Raw genomic sequence first — 10,896 nt, forward strand, 5'->3', positions numbered from 1 at the left:
GATCACATTTCTAATTTGAGGCTGTATTACGTCGATTCTGGCACCCAACATCACAACAAGATGATATTTTAAGCTTCTCGTGTAGCCGAATCTGCGCTGGTTTGAATGGACCGCCTCCAGTTTCCCCTTTGTTTTGCTGCCTCCAGCTAGCACTGTGACGTCGGCTGACCCTAGTTACCTGTGGTTGGCCTGGCCGTGCGTCACTCAGAAAACAACAGGCCAATCAGAAGAGAGGCTCATGAATATTAATTAGACAGGCCAAAATCGACCTGTTCTCAGCAGAGCTCCTGAGAGAGGAGCTGTAAAAATATATTGAGATGGTTTTTGGTACTTATACCGCAAATATATATTCTTAAGGACATCAAAACCTAAAATAAAACTCCAGAAAGGTGTAAAATATGTGACCTTTAAAACCTGCCTTTGAAAATGGGTGTTCTCACTGAAAACTATTTGCAATGGCTGTGCCATTCATTTTTAAAGTTGGCAGTATCCACCAATGTGATCTTTGCTGATGCAACAAAGTTTAGTGGACCTCAACTATAAAAATGAGCTGTGAATCCTCGTAAAAAATTAGCTGTGATCCACCACCTGATACAGTTATTAGTCAAGTAGCAACACTCACTAGCAACCAACAGCCCAGAAACTCAGTAACATCTTGTGATTTAATCACTATCAGTGTGAACTCCCCCTTTATTTTTCTTTAGCTTCAGCTTGATGAACAGAGTGAGAAGAATACTGTATTACATGTACTTAAAGGCTCAGGTATACTTCTATACTTCACATTCTACTCTGCCTCATGCACAGTTGACCATGCGAGCCTTCCACTAGTGAATCTTTCTTTTTAATCACTCAAAGACTTCTACATTGGCAGTTGTCTGCGCACAAGTCTGCACAGATGCAGGCTGTGTGCGTGGACATCCGTGGACAAAAATTGTCACAGACTGTCCACAATATGGTGCAAAATGCGGACAAGTGAAGTATACTTTGGGCTTAAGATTTGTCAGACTTTAGTTAGGAACAAAAGTTTTTAATGCATGGTGCTTAAATTTAAAATAGTCACCTGAATTTTACTTGTTTCGCATTCTCTTGGTTTGGACCTTAATGCTTTCTTTCATTTACAGTTGGAAAAACATCACGTACAGTACATTTTGCGATCATTTGGTTGGATATTTTTACCTTCAGCCACTCTTTTTTCTCTCTCTACTCTCTCCTATCCTTTCCTCTCTTAGCTTTGCTTCCCAGCCTTTACTTGTTTTGAGCAATATACTTATTTATTTATGAATTGTCAGGTTCACATTTAATTATAAAAATGACTCTGGGCTGACGGTGACTGACTGGAGGGCTGCTATGTCAGTTTCCATATTCACAAGCTGTTCCACACGTTAAAGTTGTGCTGTCTGTTTCTTGTTACTGATGTAAAAACCCTCACGCACGTGGGGCTCACCGGCTCGCTGTTGACCCTAGCACGGATCTAGGGGAGCTGCTATCCTTCTCTCCTCTTCCCTGGGTCCTAATTCCAGTCTCCTTCCTGAACAAATGTGTGCACGTGTTCAGTTATTTAGCAAGATGTTAATCAATAGTCATGGTCAGAATACAGTTGGTCAGAATTATTTTTATTTTTTTTCTCAGAAATATTTTACTTAAAGGGGTCATATGATGCGTATATTTTTCCTTTTCTTTAGTGTGTTATGTAGCTATTTGTGCATGTATAAGATCTGCAGAGTTAGAGAGCTCAAAGTCTCACACAAAAAGATTTATTCTATCTAAAAGAGAAGGCTGATCCAGATCGTGCTAAAACGCCTCATTCAAACACACCCCCACATGTCTACATCCCGATGTGGAAATATTTGTGTAATGCTGCCCAAATGTTCATGCAAAGAAAGAAGGCGTGGTTTCAGGAACCGCAGTAGTGTTGATGCAGCCATGTTAGGGAGACGCTGTGTGTTTATGTGCGAAAGCAAAAGCTCTTTATTTGGACTTCCGAAAGTAGATGCAATGAGGAATCATTGGTTAAGATTTATTTACAACAGAACAGCACAACCAAGATGTTCGAATTTGTTTAACACATTTTATGGACGACAGTTTTGTGAACCTGAGTAGCCTACAAGGCTGGCTGTGCAAAGGCTATTTAAAAAAAAAAATGGGTCAGTTCCGACTTCGCTATGACAATCTGGCGCTTATTCTGAATCAGCTACTGTAAGTATGTTTTCTTAATAGTTTAAGTATTTGCTATTGACTGTTCAAATGCGGAGTTTTGCATCGTGTAGAGTATCGCGTTGTGTGTGTGTGTGTGTGTGTGCGTAAGAGAGAGACAGAGAGAGGTCACATCACAGTGGAGTCAGCTTTCTTAATCGCGGCTTGTGTACTGCAATTACATATGAGCATCATCACTGTGTCTGTCACGTGACTGTCCCCCTTTCGGGCTTGAACTGATGGTAAAACTAAGGACATTATTTACTGTCTTTACATTTATGTTGAAAGCTGAAGCTCGCGATTATGGAAAGGGGCGTTACATTTCCGACGCGTGCTGCGTGCTTTTGGTGTTCGGCCAATCACAATGCACTGGGTCAGCTGGCCAATCAGAGCAGACTGTGCTTGTCGGAAGGAGGGGCTTTGTAGAAAACGACACATTTGAGAGTGGTAGGGCATAGAGGAACTACAATAATGTACAGTATTTGAAAAAGAATGTGTTTTTTGAACATTAAAGCATGTCAACATATTCTGTTACACCAAATACACAAAATAATGATCTTTAAAATAGCATCATATGACCCCTTTAAATGTGTGCACTTTTTTTTTTTTTTAATCACTCTTATCTTTGTGAGATCATTGTTAACCCAGATATTAGAAATTGCTATTTTGTTTTGTTTGGGTTATGCCAGAGGGTCTTACACTATTACTGTTCTTTTTCCCCTTCAGGATTTTTGACTTCCTAACTGGCAGCTTAGGGATGCTGTGCTATTTTGACACAGTGGCCTCCCTCTACCATGTAACCAGAGCTCTATCAGACACTGGCACATTTCTTGATATGGATAGACTCCCTCAGCTGCTCCTTATCTGTAGCCTTAAGGGCTAGTGGCATCAACTAGCTTAAATTTCTTTATTTTTTTTACCTCAAACTCTTGATTGGCCGTTAAAAAAAATCTCAAAGGATACTATGGCCCCTTAGAGCTCTGTTAGATTCCAGAAAAGTCTGCCCCTAAGATAGATCTGGGGCCGAATGGCCACGGATTGATTAAGAGAGAGGGAGAGAGAAAGTTAAGAGTGCTGGATACAGTCCGGTCCGGTTTGTGGAGGCCCTGCAACCCAGTGAGAGAGAGAGAACTGGGGCAGAGCCGGTTCTGCTCCCGCCTGGCGTTGCTGGGACAGGGCCGAGGGTGAAGGGGGGGCAGCTCAGCGCGTGAGCCCACATTAACCTCTTCCTCTTGGGCCGCTCCACAGGACCCAGGACTGATCCCAGCCAAGAGTAACCTAACCTAGGGTAAGTACCTGATCATGCCCTAGTCACTGCCCTGTTCATGAGAACTGTTTCCATAGTGTGGCAAATGTCCTTTAAGTATGTTTAAACGTATGTGGTAAGTGCCATGGTAGATTAGACCATTATTGTACTGTATATGTATAGCAAATTGCATTTTTATTGAGATATCTAAAATAGTATTATCTATCATTATCATTTTCTAAAAGGAGACTGTTTTCTTTTAGGGTCAATAGCAGTGTTGTTAGAGCCCCTTTTGAACCGTAATGAGAAACAGACTTTTAAGATGTTGTGTGTCCAGGAAAAAAAAAATCACATTTGTTTAACAAACTCTTGACATTTCTCATCTTTAATACCACCTCAAGTGTTGCTTGACACAATTAGTTTTGATATAAACTGAATTATATTGTTAATGTATTGACAGTTAATGTAATACTTGAGGCTAGATAAGCTGTTTATCTATGGAATAGGTAAGTAGCAAGTCCTCAAAGTCTAAAGTTTTGTCATTTATTTTATTCTGTAGTGTTTGTCTGCTTAAGGCGGTGTCTCACTAGCTGACTGAAAACATATTTTGGTCTCTTCTGTTGGGTTAGGTTGCTGTTTATTTGAATGATGGGAACAGTGTTTTCTGAAATCGGGAAACGGTTCATGTGAACTAGGGATGCTCCGATCGATCGGCCGGAGATCGGTATCGGCCGATAATCACATTTTATGACTCGATCGGTACTCACTACACTTGGCCGATCTCACGAACCGATCGCAGTTTGATGACGTCAACGCGTGACGATGTACATGATGCGTGGGGACATAAATGATTTGGCGCCACAGTCAAGTCATCGCCGGTGTGGAAATGCAATGACGTTTCGAGAAACAATGAAAAATTCGCTATTTGTCATGTATGTTTTGCATGATGATATGATGAATAGATGGTTAATTTTTAACAGCAGATTCAGTGACGTTAGAGCTTGTTACGGCTCCATGGGGACCGGAGCTGATCGCGGCCGCTCTAGTCAGTGTTTGTGTTTATGAGCCAGCCGCAGCACGTTTCTGAAGCGGCTCTCCGCGCTGCTTGGCTAAAAATAGTCTTTTGTGAGGTGTCACAGCGTGGAGGACGGAACAAAACCTCGTCGGAGCCGTAAGGTATAACGGTAACATAATACACTGGTCGTGGGCTGCTTTTAAATGAACATTTATTTATAAAACAAAATATCATAAATTAGACGGACTTACTGAAAATGCGAATTAATTCTCTGCCAGCAGGAGGTGCTTTAAAGTGGGAGAAACTTAACCTGGGAAAGGTTTCCCCAGTAACGGCTGTACACAAAGCAGCATTGAGCTCACAAACACTGCTTTATCAGGCATATAACAATCAAGATTAAATGAAAATGACAACGAAAATTTTCTAAAGATAGTCTTCCTTCAGAAATACAGTGATATAAAAACACCGCGCCTCGTTTTTATTGTTAAACGTGCAGTACGTGCTCATGTTTATTCAATGAAGCCTTTTGGAAAATCTGTCAGTTTTGATATTGTGGTGAGCGCCACAAATAAATAAATGTATGGGAAACACATCCCACAGCACAACCACCTGAGCCCAACTTCAGTCTACTCATCACCTTAACTTTAACGGCGTTTGTAGCCGGCGCCATAGCCAGACTGATAAACAAACACAGACCGGAAGTGAATTTCAGGCCAGGCGCGTGCTCCCGATGAAACCGTCTATATAAAGGTTGACGCATCAGAATCGGCATCGGTATCGGCCGATCACCATGACAAGAAATCGGTACTCAGTATCGGCTGCAAAAATCCTGATCGGAGCATCCCTAATGTGAACTTCTATACAGTTTGCTGCTGATAACCACAGTCCTAAATCGTATGGTTTGTCAAGATGTGTCAGGGATCACTTTCCTGACAACGGGGATGATAAATGTAGAAAATTAATCTTGCATTCTTTGGAACCTTTGCAATACATTTGCAGAAACAAACAACAAAAAAAATAGTGAGGGGAGTGGTTCTCCTGTGCAGTCTTTACTAAGCAGCAGAAGTAAACAGCTGCGGCTGTTGAGGAAAAAGTTTGGATCAGATCCGAGCAGGACTGTGGCTTGTCAGTTCTTCAGAAGCTCAGTGCTATGTCCACAAGCATCCCTCTTCACCACCTGAACGATAATTTCAAACTAGACTAAAGTTGACTTCAAGTCACAGCAAGGACTTAATGCTCCATCAAAGAGAGTTTCTCCATCAGAAATTGACTGAAAAATCGGCTAGTGAGACTCTCTTTAAGTTGACTTTAAGACAGACCTTTTTCTGAATGATTAATATTATAGTGATGCACCAATATTTTAGCAAACAAAAATATTTTGGGGGGCCCGAAATCATTGACCAAAACGGTGACATTTAATTAGCGCTTCTTTGATGGCACATTTTGACTGTCAGTGTCTACTATGTGCACAACATAGATAAGCTACAACATGTACACGTGAGCTGTGTGGATGCTAGGGCTAGGTTGACAATATTGATTTTTTTAGTTTTTAATCAATCTTCATTTTGATGAACCAAGATCTCTTAGTCTATGATGTTTTCATTTAATGCATTAACAAAACATTATTTGTAGTGTGCCTATTATCCAATGTTCACAATAAGCTTTGTGCTTTAAGCAAAGTCCAATAGTAGAGAGTGTGTCTTGGGGTTCTGGTGCTGTAAGGTCAAGGTGCTCTCTGGTCTAGGGTTTATAACAGTCCATCAAAGAATAGTTCAGAAGCAAAGCACAGCTTTGTGCTTTGCTACTTTTAATATGAAACAAAGACTGAGCTTTCATATTTGGTCAATTTTATAATGAAATTTATACAAGAAATGTCATATTAACTCTCTTTGGTGTGGTGTGACAGATTGCTGTAGCAATCTCAGTTCAAGTAGCAGCACAGTGTCCGTGAACCAGCCATCTCTTCCTGTTTACTGCTAGTTGTATAACAGAATAAATTTGACCATCAGGTGTTAAAAGAAACAGTACAACTCACTGACATGTATCATGTCTTATGTAATCACTCATTGAGTGTTGCAAACAAGGAAAGTAACTTACATTTACCTCAGGAAAGCCATTCAATGTCCATTGCTCGTTAGAAAAAAGAGAGAAAAACGCTAGAGAGGAGCATTTTGCTAAATATATACACTGTCTTCCTTATTCAAGCTATGTTTGAAAAGGTTTGTCATGAAGTTTTCATTAGTCAGTTTAAATGTTTATTTCAACAACAAATTGGAGTAGAAACATAATTATATCATTAAAAAGTTGATAAAACTGACTTGTGTGCAATTTGAGTGTTTATATACAATTACGTTTTTATTTGAGTCTCACATATGAAAGCATATTGCATATTCTTTGGTATTTGGCTAAATTAAAACTTAAGGTTTCGTGTTTTAGTAAAAAAATCATTTTGGTGCATCACTATTATACATTTAAGACTTGGATATTTCTGACTGCTGATGATGGCATACAAAAATACTCTTTCAAACATTTTCAAGTGTATTCATGTCATTGGATAACTTTAGAATTGAAAGCCTATTCAGAGCTCCCTAAGAGATGAGATCCCAAACCCAGATGGCTGAATAATGCCACTGTTGCTGTCGCAGTGAACTAGGCAATGGTCCATTCCTTCTGCCTACCTCACTTTCTAATTTAAATTATTTTCTTCCTCCATAATTTCTTGACCTTGGCCCCATGAAGATGTGGAGGATGTTAAATTTGTCATCAACTATGACTATCCAAACTCTTCTGAGGATTATGTTCATCGCATTGGGCGCACAGCCCGCAGCACCAACAAAGGTACAGCCTATACCTTCTTCACACCTGGTAACCTTCGGCAGGCTCGTGATCTGGTCCGGGTTCTTGAGGAGGCTAGACAGGCCATCAACCCCAAACTACTGCAGCTGGTGAACACAGGTCGTGGGGGAGGGGGAGGTGAGCATTTTAAATGAGCTGTAGTTGGGCATGCATATTTCAATTTGTATTATGTCCTTTGAGTGAAAAACTTAATTTCCAGGCTAGTCGGACACCTTTTGGAGGTAAGTTTCTTTCAAAATTTCTTATCACTAGCCTAATCCCTGGACTCTCACTGGCTACTTCCGTAGGTGGAAGGATGCGTTATCGTGGCAGCAACTCAACCTCAAATAACCCCAACCTGATGTACCAGGATGAATGTGATCGCCACATGCGCTCTGTAACCGGAAGTAACAAAGGCAGCCGCAGCAACAACTTGAGCCGTGATGGAAGGTCAGGTGGGAGCAGCCGTGACGACCGTATGTCCTCTTCTTCTTACAGAGACCGCAGCAGGGATGGACGAAACAACTACAACTCGGGACCCTCCTACAACAGTGGAGGAGGTGACCAATTCCAGAGCTGTGGGGGCGGAGGAGGGGGGCAGTATGGCTCCAGAGGGGGAGGCTCACATCCAGGTGGGGGTGCAGGAGGGCAAGATCAGGCTGGACCTCCCCAAGGTCTGTTTGGAGCACCTCCACCAACTCCTCAGCCTGGGCCAGGTCCGCAACCACTCATGGCACAGCAGTTCCCTCCTCCACCACAGCCTATCATGGGGTTCATGGGTTCTGGGCCATACCCATTTGCCTCACCACCACCACCCCTTCCTCCCCCTCCTAGAAAGTAGCATCCAGAAAAACGCATTTTAAACCCCAGAGAAAAAGAATAACTTTATTTCCCTTAAATACATATTTGCACTACATTCACTTCTCTGTATGTTTAGTCTCTGTATTAGTTTTTGGCAAATGTACATAATAGCAATACCAATATTATTTACACTTCATCAGGTTGGATAGACATTAATGATCTGGAATGGAACGGACTTCATCACAGACCTTTAAATGTAAGGAGTGACACAAACTAGAATTGTTTAATTTGGGAACAGTGATTTCAATTCCTGTCTACAGAGAATTCATATGCAGCAGCATCCTGATTCCAATATAACGGAAGAACCGTTATTTAAATTACCTGTGTTATCTTGAGTACACAATTCTTCAATTATCTCTTACGGGAATGGTAAGGGTGAAATTATTCATTAAACTACTGCATTGAGAGAGCCCAGATTAGATGTGGAACCATCAGGGATTTACAAAAACAAAAGACAATCTCAACCAAAAAGGGCAAATGCTTCTGTTACACAGCCAATTTAAAAAAAAAAGCATCAACACAAAATGTCTATATTCACATTAGCATGAAAAAAAAAATCTGATTAGGCACGTACGGTACAAGACATCAGCGTGAAGTTCAAGAGCAGTACAGTGCACATTGGGGCTATTTTAGGGCAATCGTAAATTAAGAAGAAAAAATTACATTGAATGACATGGGGCTATGTGATTTGTAATATATAGAGCATTTGAATTTAAAGTATTTCTTGCAAATAAATTGATTTTTTAGTTGCCATTAAAACCACATGCAGCCTGACAATACAATCACACACACACAAAAAGATCAAGAATGTGTGCAAGTGAACAAAACCTATTAATCAACACAATGAAAATGAAACAATTAGTGCAGAAAATTAACCTGCTATATGCCATTACAGCTGACAGACTCCCATTATCTCAATTCACACATGGAAATAATGTCCTAAATGACCACAAAACTCTTAACTTTCAAACATTTAAAGCTTCATACAAAAAGGGCCTGACATACCAGAAAACAAAATAAAGCTGAAAGAAAGAAAGAACAACTGGAATTAAAAATAACATGAGTTCATTTAAAGGCCTCATTCAGACATTAAGGAGAGGACAGAAGGATATGGACCAAAGGCAGAGTCATTGACATAGTCTGGATATGAACTGCCATAAGGAAGTAGAGGGGCCACTAGCAGGAAATCAGTCTGTTCTTTTAAAGGTTTCCCCAGGACTCTGGTGGAGGGAACTGCTCTACATCTCCGCTCTCATCATGTGATTCTTGTCCTAAATCAAATGTCAGTTTGTATCTCAACCGCACCTTCTCCTTCAAAAAGAAAGAAAACTTGTATGAAATTATGAACTTGAAGAAATGCAATGTAATCAGATATTTGCAAATCAGCAACATAGACAGCCACACGTGTATGACATAAGCTACAAACCATAACCCTCAGAGTTGGTAAGCTTTCCTGACAAATTATACCCAATTTTTTTGCATAGGGCTGCAACAGTACACAAAATTCATGTTTCAGTACATACCTCAATATTGGAGTCAGTTTGGTAAGTAGAGAGAAAAATAATCTGTCTCGAAATTATTAATCATGTAAAAACAATGGCAGTTATAAGTCTTCCTTTCACTGCCAAATGTCAGGTTTCAGATATAAATTTTTATTTAAAATTTTCATTTTACGGGTTTTTTTTTTTTTTTCAGACAACAAATTGTGAGTGTGTCTACATAGAAACTGTGAATAATAATTAATTTGATAACATAAAATGACTTCAGCAGTGATTTTTCATACAGTACCTTATAAATAAGCGCAGTTGTAGGGGGGATCTTATTTCCAGTATATTTGGTCTTGTTAGTTCTTGCTCCAAAATGTTTTTTTTTCTCTCCATTTGGTGCACTCTGTCATTTTAAGTACCGTACTGATAGCCCTATATCTGCATCCAATATATATGTACCACTGCAGCCCAACTACTACATAATATTCTCCGAATACATCTGTTTATTTACCTTGTGAGGGTTGGCTAAAAGCAGGACCTGTGTAATGGCGGCAGGGGGCAATAAAGGATTGAAGGCAGGTAAATCTGATCCCGATGGTGGCTGCAGCTTTACTCTCATAGTCTGCACATACATACAAGCATACAGCTTCAATACAGAATTCTAGAGAGATTGACTAGAGATGGATGATAAATAGAGCTACCTTAGGAACAGCCGCCTGGAATTGTACATTTGTGATGGGCACAGGGGCAGATGACAACATGGAGATTATCACCACTAAAACATCTGGCCGTGCTGGTGGAGAGTCTCTTGCAAAATGGAACAGAATTCGAAGGCTGTGTTTATCAAAGATTGTCACAGGTAACAAGCTACCTGTTGCAGATAGGAAACAACAACTGGGTCAACACATCCTTACATTAAAACAACAAAAACAGCATTCACAATGTCACCACAATTTTCAGAGTATAGACAACTAAACATTTATTCACTCATGTAAATCCAAACCATTTAATTTTCTTTCTTCCATGGAACACATCTTTAAAAACCGTACTAGTCACTCTTTTTCATACAATTAGTCCCCATGCAGACTGAGGCCTTCAGGCGTCAAAAAGAACATAAAGGCACCATAAAAGAGGTCCATATGATTGTTTGCCATCTTTCAAGTCTTCAAAAGTAATATGATAGCTTTCTGAGGAAAAGACTGAAATGTAAACTCTTTTGATAACGGGCGTAAATTTCGTCTAACAGTTGGGGGGGGGGG

General features: G+C 40.2%; 2 protein-coding genes across 2 annotated transcripts in view; one reads left to right on the forward strand and one right to left on the reverse strand.

Annotated features, from left to right (window-relative positions):
- LOC107691491 (probable ATP-dependent RNA helicase DDX17) overlaps nucleotides 1–8,132 on the forward strand; it is an 18,454-nt gene extending 10,322 nt beyond the window's left edge. Inside the window, exons 12-13 of the mRNA XM_016490098.1 lie at nucleotides 7,194–7,427; nucleotides 7,598–8,132. Coding sequence (XP_016345584.1) covers nucleotides 7,194–7,427; nucleotides 7,598–8,130 — 767 coding nt within the window. The 3' untranslated portion in view covers nucleotides 8,131–8,132. The remainder of the gene's footprint in view (nucleotides 1–7,193; nucleotides 7,428–7,597) is intronic.
- A 24-nt stretch (nucleotides 8,133–8,156) lies between these two features.
- Nucleotides 8,157–10,896, reverse strand: part of LOC107691488 (ADP-ribosylation factor-binding protein GGA1-like) — a 44,018-nt gene continuing 41,278 nt past the window's right edge. Inside the window, exons 15-17 of the mRNA XM_016490096.1 lie at nucleotides 10,339–10,508; nucleotides 10,149–10,259; nucleotides 8,157–9,461 (exon numbers count right to left, since the gene is read on the reverse strand). Of these exons, the coding sequence (XP_016345582.1) occupies nucleotides 9,351–9,461; nucleotides 10,149–10,259; nucleotides 10,339–10,508 (392 nt within the window). The 3' untranslated portion in view covers nucleotides 8,157–9,350. The remainder of the gene's footprint in view (nucleotides 9,462–10,148; nucleotides 10,260–10,338; nucleotides 10,509–10,896) is intronic.

Source organism: Sinocyclocheilus anshuiensis, unplaced genomic scaffold (genome assembly GCF_001515605.1).
Source record: "Sinocyclocheilus anshuiensis isolate Anshui unplaced genomic scaffold, SAMN03320099.WGS_v1.1 scaffold634, whole genome shotgun sequence".
Classification (NCBI taxonomy): domain Eukaryota; kingdom Metazoa; phylum Chordata; class Actinopteri; order Cypriniformes; family Cyprinidae; genus Sinocyclocheilus; species Sinocyclocheilus anshuiensis.